The sequence below is a fragment of the Notolepis coatsorum genome (assembly GCF_963971535.1).
Source record: "Notolepis coatsorum genome assembly, chromosome: 6".
NCBI classification, from domain to species: domain Eukaryota; kingdom Metazoa; phylum Chordata; class Actinopteri; order Aulopiformes; family Paralepididae; genus Notolepis; species Notolepis coatsorum.
Genome location: NC_140170.1, coordinates 157,205,960 through 157,225,303, shown reverse-complemented (window position 1 = coordinate 157,225,303; position 19,344 = coordinate 157,205,960). Strand labels below are relative to the sequence as shown.

Here is a 19,344-nt window from a genome sequence, read left to right as displayed (position 1 = left end):
ATATACGGCTCTAGCTATGACCATACATGAGTGTATTTATCCAGAACAACTGTTAGAAGTGATGGAGATAAGATTACGAGTATATAGGTTAATATGTAATAGGTAATTGGAATGTACTCTCTATACCAGATACTGTAAGGTGGTTTTTGAACATGAGGGGCATTTTGTTAACATCAGTTAAAAATTATGGACACTGTTTATATAGGAGGGCTGTTGTTTATGAGGGCAACCAGGGAACCATTGTGATCGCTAGGAACCCAGTGTGTCAACATAGATGTAAACATGCCAATATAGAAAATATCATCTCATCAGATCTGTCATCAGAGAAGAAAGGATGACACCGGTTTACTGTCCAACGGACGACAGAGTAGCAGACACTATGAGGAAACCTGTTCCAAATTAAAATTGAAGGGATTTGCAAGGGTCATGTTTAATGTGAAGAAATTGACTGTCATACCCTGTTGATGTTTTTGGATTATATTATTTCATTTGTAAAATGTTTTTCCAAGAAGTTATCCAATATGCTAAACCCTAAGTGGGAGTATTGAAGGCAGAGGTTCTGTGTAGGATTGTTAGTAACTGTCTAACTGCATATAACTGTTTACACTAGTAACTGTCTAACTGCATATATAACTGTTTCCACTAGAGAACGCTCTAGGCGGAGACTCTCAGGAACACCACCAGGTGGCGAGTATAAATAGAGGTGTCTCCTCCCACTTCTTTCTCTTTCCCCCAGTCTCTCAGTGAGAGAAGACCTGTAGTGTTACTGCTCTGCCATGTGAATAATAAACCACGCCAGTTAAGGCTCAAGATAGAAACCATGCCTCTTGACCACATTATTGTCGCCCTATAGCCGAATTCTGTTAACAAGGCTCCACAACAGTGGGCAGGGACTGCTGCCAGACATGAATGAATGGGGGTCATCCCTATGTTCTCCGGGTCATATGTTCCCCGCTTTTTTTTAAAAGAAAGGGTCCTATGTTCCCCGCTGAAATAAAGGTCCTATGTTCTCCGGGTCCTATGTTCCCCGGTAGCGATAAAGGCTCGCCAAATGCTGAAATAAAGGTCCTATGTTCCCCAGGTCCTATGTTCCCCGGTAGCGATAAAGGCTTGCCACCCCAGCGCACGTACCGGCAGTGATCTACAGCAGTGGTTTTCAACCAGTGGTAAAATACCATAAAAGATAGCCACTTATACTATTTTGAGAAGATAATTCATCTGTATCGCAACGGAGTCACAGATCTGGTCGGGGCAGGTAGCATTATGTCAGGAAAAATTTAAATGAAATAAACAAATGTGAATTAAAGAATTTAAAACGAAGTTTAGCCTATTAAATCGTTTTATAAGCTTATAGCCTTTTTCGTGCTTATTTGAGAAGGGTCCAGCTGCACAGCCGGAGAGCAACGCTCTCAGGGCCGAGATAGCCACTTATACTATTTTGAGAGAGACAGCAGAGAGACAGACAGCATTAAAACTCGGGTTTTAATCGTTATTTCTTTTATTAGCTATATCCATTCATTTTTCATCCATCCAGCCTGATGTTATCATTGGGAATGGGTCTGAGCTCGCAAAAGGGCAAATACCGCCGTCTACGCCTTCCAGCCGGTATTGCACTCCATTAGAAATGGTGTAGTTTATTTTCTGGGCCGACCTGAGCCGTGCGGGCGGGGTTTAAATACTCCGGCAGGACTAGCGTTTACAACGTTACAACGCTGCCCCCCCCCCCCCCCCCCCCCCCCCCCCCCTTCATATGCAATGCCGGGCAACGTGGGACGGACCTCCACGAGCAGTATTTGGAATGGCGATCAGATAATTGGATTATTTCTTTTGCATTACATCAGAGACCAGGTAAGGACTCTACATATCCAATCTTGCGTTGATCTGATATTTCTTTCTAACGCGATCGACGCTATCTGTGTGGACTCTGTGTGCTGTTTACTGTTGGGTGCAGGAGATGGGGGGGTGGGGGGGGGGCGGGGGGGGCGCCGCGCTACGAGGGCCATTTCATGTATGCACGAGGAGACATAATAATGATAATCTAGCGTTGATTTCAGGAAGATTCGATAATCAGGCGAAAAATGACAACGTGATAAGTGTATTCCACTAAAACGCTATTATTGCGTCTTTTCCTGGGATTACTAAGAATGACCAAAACTATACTCATATTCAAAACGATATAAAACAGAAATGTACGGATGAAAAAACAATCTGTTTTGTGCATGTTGACTGGAAGCAACTCACTGACAATCGACGGGTGTATTAGACCCATAGCTATAATATAAGATATATTTTAAGCACTCGCAAATGTCGCAGTCTCCCCATTGATTAAAGCGATGGCGCTCTAGCACCCCCTGGTGCCCCCGACCGCTGGCGCTGATTGAGTTAACAACAAACTAAGCATTTAGCATTGTTTGTTTGTATCTTCCGCCATTCTTCTTCTTCGTGTGTTTGTTCATTGCACGGGTTTTGCGCATGCTCCATTCTTCTTCTCTGTTTTTATTGTAGTTTGTGGCAGCGTTACAGCATTTTCAGTGGTTTTGTTTGGACGCACATATTTCTTGAGACGATTTTGTGTTTACGGAAAACTTCTTTTTAAATGAAAACGAAAAAGATCGGTTCCGTCTCCATGTGGATGTGGCCTAATTGTGACACATTTTAGGAAAATGTAAACTCTTCAGAATTACAGCCTAAAAGTCACTTTCAGCGAGATTTCAACACTGGTCTACTGCAGGGGTGGCCAACCAGTCAGAGACTAACTTGTTGTCTTGTTTACATCATGAAAATATAGATGAATATAATTGCTAAACTTGTACTCACATGGACTCGATGGTAGGTCGGCCAAAGGTGGTGTGTTCTCCACCTCCGTTGTTGTTGTTGTTGGTGGTTCTGAACTGAACAACGGAGGGGTCACTGGACGGTTTGCTGCTGAGAATGTTGTCCAATGCCTCGTACCACGGAAATTTGTCCTTCTCATCAGACGAGCTGCCGGATTTACGCACCACATCTCGTACTTTTAAATATTGCAGCCTCAACTTCTTTTCTTTGGCTCGACACTGCTCGACCGATCTGTTGAATCCGTGCACAGCCAGATGATCGGCAAATTTTCCATAAATGTCCGCATTTTTATGTCCAGCTGTTGCTGAATGCTCTCATCAGCCCAAAACGCCAGCAAGCATTCAATTTCGGCAGCTGACCACAGTGATCCCTTTGCTTGTCATGTTTGCTAAATCGATGTTGCTTGGTCGAATAGTTATGACGTTATGTCAGCAGCAGGCGCCACACCCGTGTTTAGGTACAAGCTCGCAAAACCACGCCCCCCGTTCTCCCGGGGCCGAATCCGAGACCACCTAAACCAACTGATCCCGTTCAGCGGGGGGTGAAACGAATCAGCGCCGTTTCGCAACCCAAAAGGGGTGAGTGAGAACACTCCCCCCCGTGCTCCAGGACGGTGATTCGATCCCAAAGGCTGAGTGAGAAAGGGCCCTAAGAGCCACAAAAATGACTGTGGTACCACAAAGAGCCACACGATATACCAGCGTTTCTCAACCTTTTTTTTCAGTCACGGCACCCTTCATGTGTTTATAGGTCTCACCCTCTGGCCTCTGAAGTTGCTAATGTCTTTTTTATTTGGGCCTCACAGGGTTAAAAGTACCCTGTGAGACCCACGGTTGCAAAATTACAAAATCACTTTTAGCCATTTAAAAAAATTATGTTTATTTAAATTTTTTTAAAGGGGAACTATTTTACTATTTCTTTCACTATTTGGGCACTTTTACACAATTCCAGTGAGTCTACCTAGGTTAAAAAAAAAATGCATTGTTTTGTATTTCTAATCAAGTACTCAAAAACCGCATTTTTCTACTTCAAGATCTTAAGCCGTTTTGAGGCTGGGCTCCAACCATTGTGTGGCCTGGTGCCAACTGCCATATTATTATGCAGCTGAGAAATCTCTGACATCACAGATATGCACATTTTCAGATGACTCAGTTCAGTGAGGGTGAATATTGTGAGAGGAGAATTGGAAGAATGCGCCAATATGAGAATTAGAGACATAGATCCTATTAATATAAGTCCACATAGCTAAGAAACAATGGTAAACACTGAAAAAGGCCATTTATAAGATAGTTCCCCTTTAAGCACATGTATAGTCAATTGGTCCTGTTGTTCAGCCTCACAATGCTATTTGATAGTAAATGTGTTTATATGTCCCACCCTCTGGCCTCTGAAGTTGCTAATGTCTTTTTAATTTGGGCCTCACAGGGTTAACCTCTTAAGCCCGAGATATACAGTAAAAGTGTATATTTTCAGCATTACGTTTGTTTACCAATTATTTTAACTGTTATTAGTGAAATATAAGATTATAGAAATCTCAGGGCATTGAGTCGGAAACCGGCGCATATTGACAGGAGGAAGTGGCACATCCAAAAGTGAGTGTAGTCTTTTGAAGGAAGAGACTCAGGGCTTTCAAATTTCGAAAAACTACCCTACCCAGCTCACACCAGCCCCTGTCAATCATCTGACTTCTGGATTTACTTTTTTATTTCTCTTATTTTTTGGGATTATCTCCCACAAACCTGAACGTTATTGCCATAAAACAGAACGCAGTTAGTTTCTCTACCTTTCTGTGAACGTCTTGCAAAAAACGGTGTTGCAATATGATGAAAAATGGTGGAGAAATTTACATTATAAAAAAGATGGCAGAATTCAGTACTGTATCTACAAAACCTTCTGTTTAATCATCTTCCCTTTATTCATTTGCTTAGATTTTTCAGGTCTGGTCAATTTTAGCATGGTGTTATTCACAGTCAAAGATAAATATTTTTTTAAATAGAATTGATATTCTCCTTTGGTTCATTACAATTTACTCAAGCCTAGTAACAGACACACTATTTCTGACACTGATCCATATAATCCCTAGATTCAGATACCAAGAACATGCAAATGGACCATTAAAAAAAAAAATTTATTTTTATTCTACGTCCTTACGGAATGAGTGACATAAAAAAAAAAAGATAAAAAAAAAAATAAAATTATATGGATGGAAGAGCCGCACATTGACGGGCAAAGAGCCGCATGCGGCTCGCGAGCCGCGGGTTGGCCACCCCTGGTCTACTGTATCACCAGGATCTTTCGCCTACTGTAGCTGCAGGGAATTAGGGAACTACAACTACTGTAACAACTAAATCAATCTTTGGCTACGATATAGCACCAAAAAAGGATCTGATTTTCTGGGACAATGAGAGGCGGTGACATAATCTTTTTATCATTTCACGCTTAATTTGTGAAAATCCACCGAACGTTGTGTTTCTGCTGACTTCTTGTTTTTGCCATCCATTATAATATACGAGTAGCCTATTAAAAAAAAACAAAAAAAACATACAGTAACTTTTAGCAAACTATCATTTGTGGCTACTGATTAATAATTTATAGACGTATAAAGAAATATATTCATTTGGCGAGAGCAGATGTAAATACAAAGAAAAGGAGACCAAAGCGGGCCAAGGATAAAAGGTACCATCCATCAAAATTCACTCCAAGAGCCGCCCTTGAAAATCTAAAAACGATTGGATGAATTTTGTTCATAAATAAATTACAGAGTTCAACGTTTTTTAGTTTTTAAAGGGATGACTTTGCAGAAATCTTTCACAGACCATGACGTTATTTTAACATAATCTCTTCAGTTATATCTTTCTGCAAAATGCTCTGCTTTTCTATCTTATGCATGGCATATACTACGTATGTATATATATATATATGGGCGGCATTGTTGCCTCACAGCAAGACGGTCCCCAGGAGGGGAGACATACATGCTAGGTGTCCTGCTGTCGCCCTTGACCGAGGTACCGGCGTTACAACTGGAGTTGGTCCCCAGGCGCTGCACTATGTGTGACTGCTCCTAAAAAGTTTTCGATGGATCAAATGCCGAATTTCCCCAGGGGGATTAAGAAAGGTACAACTTAACTTAACTTATATATGATTATACTTTTGTAAAATGTCTGATTCATAAAAGTTCAAGGTTTCACAGATATTTTTCTTATTTTTTTCCCACGAAACCACTAGATGGTGACGGTCACCACTTTCCCTCCATATACAGTATAGATTGCAGACACATACACACACACACACAACACACGCACACACAAACACACAACTTAGCAAGCTGAACATCTCTCCTCCCATCATGGTTCAGTTCTGCACCACATCCATTACTGTCTCGACCTCCACCCACTCCAAGACAAGGCTGGTTCCCCTCAGCCTCCTCTCGCTCCAAGACAAGGCTGGTTCTCCTCAGCCTCCTCTCGCTCCAAGACAAGGCTGGTTCCCCTCGGCCTCCTCTCGCTCCAAGACAAGGCTGCAGTGATAGATCTGCTCGGAGGAAAATATCTCTATCATGGAGCTCCACACCCAAAAGGGCCAAGACCAGGGCTGGCAAGTACTGGACCCATCATGGCTACCACCTCCATAAACTGGTCATGGATGTAAAGGTGAGACTATTTTGGTGCCATTGAGCATATTGTCATTTGGATGAGGTGAGACATCAAGGGACACCTTTGGATATTTGTCCTTCGGATGAGACACTAAACCAAGGTCCTGACTGAATTCGGTTGTTAAAGAACCCAGAGTAAGAGTAAGGGTTTCCCCGACGTTCCTGGCCAAATTCCCAATCAGGTCTCTGACATCAAGGCCACCTAATCATCCCTTCCCCTTAATTGGTTGATATCAGTCCCTGTCTACTCAGCCATTCAACTATTGTGTAGTGTGATGTGTGCCGGGTGCCAGTGTATGGCAGCCATTGAGCCTGCGTAGCCCAAGGTTTGGTGCTACCAGTGGTGGTGAAGGAGGCAATTTCCCTAACCCTACGTTGTAAAGTGCTTTAACACGTTGGTTGCCAAAAATGGAAGATTCTCGTTTCTGTGCCCCAACGGTTCAGTGCCATAAACGAAGATTCTCGTTTCTGGGTCGTTTTTCCTTTTTTTTCGATTTTAATACCCGATTCATTCTCAGGGTGCTGTGTGTTGGCTGAAAAATGCATAGTGGGAATCCAAAGATGCAGTACCGGCCGCATCCTACCAGGCGGCGGTATCGAGCTATATTTCTAACATTGTATCCTCAGCTGTGGAATGACTCCAGGGCCCTCATGCATCAACGTGTTCTACGCACAGATCTGTGCGTAACCCGTGCGTACGATCATTTCTAAGCAAAGAGTGGGATTCATCAACTTCAACTTGAACTTGACTTCGTGCTTACATCTACGCACATTTCGGACCTGGCGTACCTCGCGCCCAGTGGTAGAATATATTATTACAACAAGGAAATGAGCTTCTGTGCATAATAACACTGGATGTTCTATGAACCGTAGTTCATTATAGTTCATTGTAAAATAGCAACAGTAGTGTAATTATGGTCAAAACCCTATAAATAGCATTTGGAATAATAGATCTTTCTCTCAGAATGAATGCAGCATGTCATATATGTTACGATGAATTGAAAATGGGGGACCCTGATGTAAACAAGACGAAAGTCTTTCTCTGGTCTGCATCCCCTTAACAATTGTATGTATTGAGCTGTACTGTACTGTACCCATTCTGCAATCTGTTAATAAAGTTCTCATTCATTCATTCATTCATGGTTTATATAGCGTTATCGGAATATACGGGGTGTAGGCTACTGACTGACTGCGCTCCGCGTAGCTTGATTGATTGATTGATTGAAAAGTTTATTAACAGATTGCAGAATGGGTACAGTACAGTACAGCTCAGTACATACAATTGTTAATTGGGGATGCAGACCAACTTTCGTCCTGTTTACATCAGGGTCCCCCATTTTCAATTCATCATAAATCATAAAGCTCAACTCGTTATTATTTTGCGCACAGACCGCCGAAACACGGGAACGTTTTGATTATATTTAAAAGGCTTTACGTTAAACGAAACAAGTGGAATTTCGAAGCTGTAAGCAGAATAAGTCATATGAATATAGTGTTCTTCCCCCTTTTTACTGTACAAGAAAGAATAGAAAACGCATTGCAATGACACCATGCAGATAGTGGACAGACTATATGATGGAATTCAAGTTCATGTATTGAAAGGCAGGATACATCATACATGCAGTGAGATTCATTGTTCTTGTATATGCTCTCGTATTATATTGTTTATATAGGCTACCCAATACTGACATCAAAATAGATTGTAGTAGTATGCCTCTAGAAATCATGCAGCAGGTAGAAAATTGACGGGAGATCCATCGCGATTTGGAATAGAATTGAGGAGAACTTTAATCCGTGGGTATTAATCAAACAACACGGGAAAAGGCAGTCATATTCCAGCGCGGTCTTTATTAGCCGACAACAAAATAGATGCCTCTAAAAATCATATAGCCAATCGAACACAACTAATAAAGGCATTCATATTGTACAGCACGGTTATAATGACACACAACACAACCAACGCCAAACAGTGGTCAACGAACGGTCTTTATTAGTATTTTGAGCTGTCCAGGCAGAATTGCAGCAATGGTCTTAGGGAGCCGTTGATATCTGACATCACCGTTTACAAATCCGCCTTTTATTTATCCACCTCCGTTACGAGGACCTCCACCTCGGTGTCTGTGTAGTTTCTCTTTTTCGTTCGCTTTGCCATCCTCCAACATTCCACGCACAGGGATTCCCTCATGGTATTTGAAGGGGAGGGCCTGACCATATTTGGTTGGTCGGGGCGGTTTTGGTATGCAAATACGTGAAAGCGTGCACGAGCTGCGGCGCAGGGCCAAGGTGGGATTCATCATGACAGGTGTGCGTAGAGCCTGCTTACGCACGTGTGATGAATGCCGACTTCCCTGTGCGTGCGCTAGTTCTAAATTCCGTGCTTACGTGTGGAAGTAGGTCAAGGTCAAAGTCCACGTTGATGAATGAGGGCCCAGGTCTCAGATTTCATTTCTTGTTCTCGGCGAAGCACACAATTCAGCCGGTTACATCGAAGCCCGTCAATTATGCTTGATCCGTATGTTATGGTCGTTTATAACGTTGATCAAATGGGGATTGGATCTACCAGATGGCGATCAAGAAATTGGAATATTCTTTTTGGATTACTTTCGGCCGAAGGTAAGAGCGGTTTGACGTCAATTCTAGCCTGATCCTGCAATGCCTTCTTAGCGATCGGGCTGGTAACCGTGTCTAGTGTTCAATGCAAATGCTGTTACAGACGCTCGAATAATCAGAAACGACCCCCCCCCCTTTCATGCGTTCATGACTGGAAGAAACCCAGTGTCAAATTACTATAGTACTGTATCCATAGCTATAATATAGAATATGGTTATAGCTCTACAAACAAGGTGACTGTTTACATGGGGTTAATAGGTGGCATGAGGGGTTAATGATGAGTAAGAGGCGTGGCACTGGATGTGTTAAAACTGAACCCAGTGCTTTAAAACTGAACCCAGTAAAGCTTCTGAAAGGCTTTTTTTTTTTTTTTTTTTCAAAATAATCAATCCATGTTCACAATGCCAGTGACTCACAACTGCCTCATTCTGTCAAGTGTGTTGCATCGTCTGAAGCCCCCAGTGAGTTTGAAGCTTCACCTCTGCCACCACTCTCAGCAGCTGTCAGGAACCCTGGCTGTAGTCAGACTGGGTGATTAATCAAATCTTATTTTCAATTACCATTTTGGCGATTATGAAAAAATTCTCTTTTTCGTATTGTCTCACTCTCGTTTTGTCTTCTATCCAGCACTGCCCCTTTATAGCAGTGTGGTGTAAACACTCAAATGCAACACACAGAAGATATAGTGTGTGTGTGTGTGTGTGTGTGTGTGTGTGTGTGTGTGTGTGTGTGTGTGTGTGTGTGTGTGTGTGTGTGTGTGTGTGTGTGTGTGTGTGTGTGTGTGTGTGTGTGTGTGTGTGTGTGTGTGTGTGCGTGTGCGTGTGTGTGTGTTCATTATTCCGTCCCTGTGGTGACTTTGACCTGACTGCACACCATACCCATGGGGACTCTGAGGTCCCCATGGACAAACCACCACCAGTGAATAGAAAATGCCCCATGCAGTTCTCCCCCACCAGGGGCATTTTCCTGACACAAAGAAACGTGTGTGTGAGAGAGAGAGAGAGAATTATAACAACAACACTAATAATAATAATTCATAGTATTGCAGTTTAATTATATTTAAAGCTTGAGGAAATCCACTGTTAAACTTCTTTAAAGTTCAATGCACAATGTTTCCAAAGTCATTGAGTAATTGTGTTAAATAACCGTGATCTCAATTGTGGCCCCAGTGCCTCTGTCAGCCCACAACACAGGCCACTAGGGAGGATAATTGAGGGCAAGTATCTCCCTAATTACGTGCTCACAAACTGGGGAAGTGTATATGATTAATAACAATAATTGAGCAGCATAGGGCCATAGGCAACGAGAAGCCTCAATGCAGTAGTAGTAATGTATGGCCAATACATGCACTTCAAATAGCAAAGAACTCTGGGATCAAAATATCCCCAAATTATCTATGACTCATCACACATGCGTTGTCTCAACAGGACATGTGGTTTAATTACCCTGAAACCCCATGCTGCTCTGACTCCCAGCACCCAGTGAGAAGGACGCCAGAGAGGTTTATAGATGTACTGTTTAAATACTGCCTGGCCGTACAACAAGCAGCAGCTCAGACACGACTTGGATCAGCAAGAGAGGTTCCAACACAGTGGGGAGGCTGTTTGCATTAAAAACAACCCTTTGTATATGATTACGGATACAGCTCTGTGTCTTGTTTGTTTAGTGAGTGACTGCTGTGAAGGCAAGATGGTATCGTTAGAAGTAAAGGAGCAGAGGGGCACCCAGAGCAGTGGGATATCGTGGTGTTGAAAGAGGAGCTAAGAGGAACATGCTGTACAGTCGGGTCCATAGATATTATCAAGACAACTTTGAGTTTGGCTCTGTACACCACCACGGTGGATTTTAAATTAAACAATCAATATGTGCTTTAAGTGCAGATTTGTAGCTTTAATTTTAGGGTATTTACATGCAAATCAGGTGAACGGTGTTACACGGCTCACCCTACACCTGGTAGACAGGTCAACCTACACCTGGTAGACAGGTCAACCTACACCTGGTAGACAGGTCAACCTACACCTGGTAGACAGCTCAACCTACACCTGGTAGACAGCTGGTAGACAGTTCAACCTACACCTGGTAGACAGTTCAACCTACACCTGGTAGACAGGTCAACCTACACCTGGTAGACAGTTCAACCTACACCTGGTAGACAGGTCAACCTACACCTGGTAGACAGCTCAACCTACACCTGGTAGACAGCTCAACCTACACCTGGTAGACAGCTCACCCTACACCTGGTAGACAGTTCAACCTACACCTGGTAGACAGTTCAACCTACACCTGGTAGACAGTTCAACCTACACCTGGTAGACAGGTCAACCTACACCTGGTAGACAGCTCAACCTACACCTGGTAGACAGCTCAACCTACACCTGGTAGACAGCTCACCCTACACCTGGTAGACAGTTCAACCTACACCTGGTAGACAGTTCAACCTACACCTGGTAGACAGGTCAACCTACACCTGGTAGACACCTGGTAGACAGCTCAACCTACACCTGGTAGACAGTTCAACATACACCTGGTAGACAACTCAACCTACACCTGGTAGACAGCTCAACCTACACCTGGTAGACAGTTCAACCTACACCTGGTAGACAGTTCAACCTACACCTGGTAGACAGTTCAACCTACACCTGGTAGACAGTTCAACCTACACCTGGTAGACAGTTCAACCTACACCTGGTAGACAGTTCAACCTACACATGGTAGACAGTTCAACCTACACCTGGTAGACAGCTCAACCTACACCTGGTAGACAGTTCAACCTACACATGGTAGACAGTTCAACCTACACCTGGTAGACAGGACAACCTACACCTGGTAGACAGGTCAACCTACACCTGGTAGACAGGACAACCTACACCTGGTAGACAGGACAACCTACACCTGGTAGACAGCTCAACCTACACCTGGTAGACAGCTGGTAGACAGTTCAACCTACACCTGGTAGACAGGTCAACCTACACCTGGTAGACAGTTCAACCTACACCTGGTAGACAGTTCAACCTACACATGGTAGACAGTTCAACCTACACCTGGTAGACAGTTCAACCTACACCTGGTAGACAGCTCAACCTACACCTGGTAGACACCTGGTAGATAGGTCAACCTACACCTGGTAGACAGTTCAACCTACACCTGGTAGACAGTTCAACATACACCTGGTAGACAGGTCAACCTACACCTGGTAGACAGGTCAACCTACACCTGGTAGACAGTTCAACCTACACCTGGTAGACAGGACAACCTACACCTGGTAGACAGTTCAACCTACACATGGTAGACAGTTCAACCTACACCTGGTAGACAGGTCAACCTACACCTGGTAGACAGCTCAACCTACACCTGGTAGACAGCTCAACCTACACCTGGTAGACGGCTGAACCTACACCTGGTAGACAGCTCAACCTACACCTGGTAGACAGGTCAACCTACACCTGGTAGACAGGTCAACCTACACCTGGTAGACAGCTCAACCTACACCTGGTAGACAGGTCAACCTACACCTGGTAGACAGCTCAACCTACACCTGGTAGACAGTTCAACCTACACCTGGTAGACGGCTGAACCTACACCTGGTAGACAGCTCAACCTACACCTGGTAGACAGCTCAACCTACACCTGGTAGACGGCTCAACCACACTACCAGTTTGTAAGTAAGACAATTTAATTAGGTTTTAATAACCACCATATAGGAAACAGGGTCGACTAATTGTGTTTGTTTTCACTTTATTTACATTTGTATTTATGGCTGATTGGTTCATTTAAACCCTTGCATTTCTTCCACTTCATATATTGTGTTGTTTTGCTGTTTCTTTCATTTGATTATTTTAAGTGTTTTTTGTATTATATCCCCTTGTCCTATGATTTCAAATGTTTAAGTCGTGGTGAGGATTTAACATGAAGCCCCGACGAGTTTCTCACCACACCTGCACATCCACTTGATAAACACTGTATTGTATGTATTTGTAATGTGTGAATAAAAATCCAAAAACCTTTTTCTGCCGCAGCCTCGTCCCTCCTCTCCATCAGCAGGTAGCGAGGGCTCTCGGGGAGGAAGGGCAGCACGCACAGCTGCAGCAGTGCGGGCAACGCCAGGAACGCAAACAGGAAGTTCCATCTAGACTCCTGCAGTTACAACAAACGTGAACAAATCAATTCAATGAAATATAAGAATGCACTTTAATAGAGTGCAGACCTCAGCCAAGGCTTAGGAATCTCCTCCTTTGCCGTTACCTTCACACTAAACATTTGACTGCATCAATGACTGAATAAGAGTTGCCTATTATTACCAGTGGCAATAGACCAGGGTAAGTAAATCCATGTTTTCTGTATGGCAGCCCAAGGCCATAGGATGCTATATTGCACAAAGGCAACGAGAAGCCACAATGCAGCAGTTCACCTGAGGCTCCACATCTATAATGTATGACCATACATGCACTTCAAATAGCAAAGAACCCTGAGATCAAAATCTCCCCAAATGCTCCGTGATCAAACTGTCTTGATAAATCTGACTCATCACACATGCGTCGTCTCAACGGGACATGTGGTTTAATTACCCTGCAACCCCATGCTGCTCTGACTCCCAGCACCCAGTGAGAAAGACGCCCAGAGAGGTTTATAGATGTACTGTTTATACTGCCTGGCCGTACAACACAGCTACACAGCAAGTTTCATAGGAATCAGGTGAACTCCAGGAGGAGGAGGAGGAGGAGGAGGAGGAGGAGGAGGAGGAGGAGGAGGAGGAGGAGGAGGAGGAGGAGGAGAAGGGAAAGATGGGATGTTCAAAAAAAGTTTAAGAAAGGTCATGGTGTCCACCAAAAGCAACAGGTTTCTTCCTCTTGGAGGCATAAATATTCCCACCAGTTGTATGGCAATCCGGACACAAGTTTGCCGTTTGGCCTGATGGTGGCACTTGATGAAAGCCAATGAAGTCATCGAAATCAATCGCTTTCCTCCCCTAGGGGTTGTGAATGTTCTCAGCAAATTGTGTGACTGTATGTGTAGTGGGTGAGGACTCGCTCATTTGACAATTTTAAGTTTGACCTGATGGTTTCATTGTGATCATGAATGTTCACAGTGAATATTATGGTAAACCAGTACATTACCTTTCTTGACTTAAGGCTTTTGATATTTGAACTGATCTTTGGGATAATATTTTATAGAGAGAGACTTTTTCTCAATTGCTTAAACTTATTTGGAACATCAGACACGACGTGCACAACCTGAAACTCATTTACCAACTGCTAAACCAATTATGCTAAACTCCAAACACATTTTCTGCTTTAGACTCAGATTCCCATTCCAAACCATGCATTTCTCACAACACTAGACACAATTCTCTATATCGTGCACACTCTTCTTGAATTCCCTCTCTTGGTGTTCACACTGCCAATCACATTTTTAAACTCCAAAGGCTGTTGTGCAATTTGCAATGAGACATTATTTTGCTATAGAAGGGTCACAGATGAGCTCCTGGTTTGTTTGGAGAAAAATGGATGGTGGCAACATTGAAGAGAGAGGTGAGCAGCAAGGCAGACGAGTGAGAGTAAGAGGCGGAAAAGGAGGAGTAGGAAGAAGTCAAGGAGGAGGAGGAGGAGGAGGAGGAGGAGGAGGAGGAGGAGGAGGAGGAAGAGGAAGAGGACAGGGAGGAGGAGGAGGAGTAAGAGGCCAATGAAAATCAGGGCAAGGTGGGGGAAGAGGAGGTAGAGAACAAGGAGGAGGAGGAGGAGGAGGTGGAGGAGGAGGAAGAGGACAAGGAGGAGCAGGACAAGGAGGAGGAAGAGGACAGGGGATGCAGGATGCAGACTAGTTGTTTTGTTTTGCTTATTGCCTATTTTCTGTTATCTCTTTACTGTAATTTCATCCCATTTTGGGTAAATAAATACTGTTATTATTAGGGATGTCCGATATTATCGGCCGATATCGGCATTAAAATGTGATATCGGTTTTCATTTTTTATTTTTTTTTATATTTCTATCACATTTATTTACCCAGGCAAGCAAGTAAGAACAAATTCTGATTTTATTTATTGTCAAAAGTATGCATAATGTTGTGTAAAAAAATAAAGCCAATATCGAGCATCCCTAGTTATTATACAATAAAATATTGTGTGTTGTTTTCTATTATGTATACGTAAAAACATTATATGGTAATATTTTACAGAACCAAGCATTCCACTGTAATGTACATGTGCTTTATACGTGACAAATACAGTAAAACAAAACTTGAAACTTGAAACAGGTGAAAGTGTAACACTGAACATGCAAAGGCATAATCCTACTGATAAAGCATTCATATAGTGTTTTACATTCATACTATAGTGTTTTACATTTTGCACACCAGTGTTCAATGAGTGATTAGAATGTCTACTCATATGTTTGTCATTTGAAAAGAAAATACCATTTAGTGAAGAGTTAACACTGTTTTGAGGGCAAAGTGTGCTCAAGAAGTGTAGGATTTAGCATTTTGTCTGTGAGTTTTGAGATTTGTGTTTAAGGTTTTGAGGAAGTCAGGTAGTCAATCAGGAAAACTGTAATAATAATTCATAGTATTTCAGTTGAATTATATTTAAAGTTTGAGGAAATATACTGTTAAAAAGACAAAAATGTAATACATGGTGTTTCCAAACTGAATTAATAATCAGGTTAAATAATTGAGATTATGATTTTTTTCCATAATTGAGCAGCCCAGGCCCATAGCAAGCTACGAGAAGCCACAATGCAGTAGTTGATGAAGCTGCTCATCCAGGCACGTTGGAACTTTAAATCGGTAGGGGGTGCGGCCTTTGAGATAAAAAATAAATAAAAATCGCAGTAGAGAAAAACAGAGTCGGGACACATTTCCTTTAGTCTAGCCTGTACGCGTCCCCCAGACATGTTGCTGGCCCCGTCAAAACAGTATCCTATCAGCCTCTCCATGGGCAGGTCGAGGCGTAAAATAATGTCTTTTATACACAAAAACAGCGTCTCGGCCGGGCATTGTAAAAACCCCAAAAAAAGTTCTGAGCTTCCAAGTTGTCATCGGCGAACTGTATATTACACGAGAATTGTTCTTTTCCAGTGACATCAGTGGTTCCGTCAGCGCTCAAGCCAAATAATGGGCTTTTGGATGCTTTGCCTCTGATTTGTCGCTGAATATCATGGGAAAACAGCTGTAAGATTTCGTTTTGGATGTTGTTGGACATCCAGTTGTCTCTCTTTTGGAGCAAATTCTTCAACTCGGGATCAGACTCTTTCCATCATCAGCTGCCATAACACCCCATCCCTATTTGCATCACCCCTCAGTGGAAGCCCCTGGCGCCCGAGGGGGGGTATAGGGGAACAGACTCAGTTAACTCTTCAATACCTGATGCTGAGGCTGAACCTGTCGTCTCTGTCTCTCTCTGACGTTTATCAGATTTAGTGGGACTGTCACTGGGACCGGCGGGACGTTTCAAAAAGAAATCTGATATTTTTCTTTTCTGCAAGTGAGACATTCTGTGCTAGCAAAGTCTGACTACTAGCTAAAATCGACTGACTGCGCAAGCACTGTATCACAGTAGCTCAGTGGTTCGTGGCGCGTGGGAAGGGCGGGAGACGGGAAGTGAATACAATTAGTCATTCAATCAGTCTGTGACAGTCTGTCATCACTCGAAAATCTACTCTGCTGCAATCTTGTCGGTTTTACACGTATGATTGTGTACGTACAGTAGTGTAATGAATGAATGAAAACTTTATTTAACAGATTGGAGAATGGCTACAATACAGTACAGCTCAATACACACAATATTAAAATGGTGAAGTGCTTTGAGCAGGATAAACTTATAATATACAGTGTTACAGTTATACAGTTACAGTATATAATATACAAATATATAAATACTGTCATAAAAAAAAAAAAAATGCCGTACCCCCCCCTTCCAACGTGTCTGTGCTCATCTATAATGTATGGCCATACATGAACTTCAAATAGCAAAGAACTCCAAGAACTCTGGGATCAAACTTTCGTGATCAATCTGACTCATCACACACGTCATCTCAACAGGACATGTGGTTTAATTACCCTGCAACCCCATGCTGCTTTCCCTGCCAGCACCAAGTGAGAATGACGCCAGAGAGGTTTATAGATGTACTGTTTATACTGCCTGGCCGTACAACAAGTGGCAGCTCAGACACGACTTGGATCAGCAAGTGAGTTTCCAACGCAGCGGGATGCCCATTTGCCTTAAAAACAACCCTCTTTAAATAGTACGGATACAGTTCTGTATAGTAGGACAAACATATTTGTCAAGTTTGGTGCAAGTCGGACAAAATGTTCACAAGTAACACATCACTTCCTTTTTACCATGCATTTGTCCAAAATGCTATTTGACCTGGCAGTCAGACGGTTTGGCTGTCAATTATTCAAATAAAGTGTGTAAAGGTGTTGGTCTCTAGATGCCGCACAGCAAGTTTCATAAGAATTAGGTGAATTCCAGGAGGACAAGGGAAAACTGTGACATCTAAATGGCAGAAAATCCAACACCCGTGCCTTTTTATTTTATAAATGTTCCACAAAGAGGGGCGGTCAGGTGGCGTAGCGGAGATTGCGTTCGCCACCAACCCCGGAGACGCTGGATTCGCCTGTTCGAATCCAGCTCACAGCTCCGGGGTTGTCACCAGCTTGGCTGGCCGTTCACACTAATACAATTGGCAGTATTAGAGGGTGGGAGAAGCTGGCGGGGTGGGTCCGGGTCGTTGTAAACAGCGACTCCTACAGTTCGGTCGGGGCGCCTGCTAAGCGCGGATAGGATCTAAGGGCGGTAGTGTGATCCTTCCACACGTTACACGCTCTCAGTGAGAGTCCGCGCTGCCAGGTGAAAAGAAGCGGTTGATTGGCTAGACGTGTGTCGGAGGAAGCACGTGATAGCCTCCACTCTCCCAGACCGACTGTGGGGGGTAAGTGCGCAGCAACCAGGAAGGGGATTGGGAATTGGCATAACGACTAACATTGGTATGGGAGAAAATCGGAGGAAAAAGGAGGGGAAAAAATATCAACAAAAAAAAAATGTCCACAAATAAGGGAAGGACTCAAGTAGAACTGCATAGTTCTGTGTTTTATTTCAAAGTAGGTCTACGGATGCCAGTCTTTTTTTAAAGTGGACTACTTTTTATTTGATACATTTTCCACAAATAAGGGAAGGACTCTGTGCTTTTGTGAAAAATGATATAAATTTTACTGTTAGGACAGAAGTGGTTGATGAAGTTGAAGTTGTGCTGCTGGACATTCACCTGACAAAAACGAAACCAGTGCTATTGGGAGTATGTTATAGACCACCTGATCAAAGTGCATTTTATGATAATCTAGAGAATGTATTTTCTAGCTGTGGTGTGACGAAAAACGAATGTATTTTGTTGGGTGATTTTAATACTGATGTATCTAACAAGGACTGTCCAACGCATGGTGCTTTTACTAGGTTTAGCAAACTGTTTGATTTAACTCAGCTGATTAATGAACCCACCGAATAAGTAAAACTACCCAAACTACAATAGATCTTATCATGGTGTCAGACAAATGCAATATCTCACAACATGGTGTGATTGCTTATGGTATCAGTGACCACTTCATCACATACTGTACCAGGAAGGTTCATAGAGAAAAATTTTCTAGCCATAAAAACATTAAAATCAGATCTTTCAAGAACTACTGTGTTGAGACCTTTAGGGAGCAGCTTAGGAACATGGACTGGTGTGCAGTGTTGGAAAATGATTGTGTTGATGGTGCCTGGGATTTGTTTAACCACTGTTTCCTTCAGGTAGTGAATCATATGGCTCCATATAAGCAAGTTAGGTTAAAGCAGAGATCAAGCCCATGGCTTAACCCAGAAATTATAAATGCTATTAAGCAAAGGGAGGAGGCCTTGCTGAAATTTAAGAAATCCCATGAGCAAGCAGATGCTGATGTATATAAACAACGCAGAAATGAAGCTCAAAGAAGGATTAAGGAAACCAAAAAGGAGTACTATGGAAAGCTATGGAAAGCTCTGATATTGGCCTAAATATCAAAGGTAAAATAGAATTTGATAAAGCACAGGTGACAAATGAATTGAATGCCTTCTTTACCTCAGTAGTCAACAAGCTTGTTGATGCATTGCCACCTAAGACAGGAGTATATGGAGAGGAGTTTATTCAGAGGTTTTATTCTGGCCGAGGGGTACTGGCCAATTCGTTTACCTTGACCAAAGTGACAGTTGAGAAAGTAGCAGAAATGTTGGCCGAGCT

General features: G+C 42.9%; 1 protein-coding gene across 1 annotated transcript in view; it reads right to left on the bottom strand.

Annotated features, from left to right (window-relative positions):
- slc2a9l2 (solute carrier family 2 member 9, like 2) overlaps positions 1-19,344 on the bottom strand; it is a gene marked incomplete at both ends in the record, with an annotated part of 722,296 nt that overhangs the window by 469,270 nt on the left and 233,682 nt on the right. Inside the window, one exon of the mRNA XM_084315784.1 lies at positions 13,099-13,231. Within this exon, the coding sequence (XP_084171910.1) occupies positions 13,099-13,231 (133 nt within the window). The remainder of the gene's footprint in view (positions 1-13,098; positions 13,232-19,344) is intronic.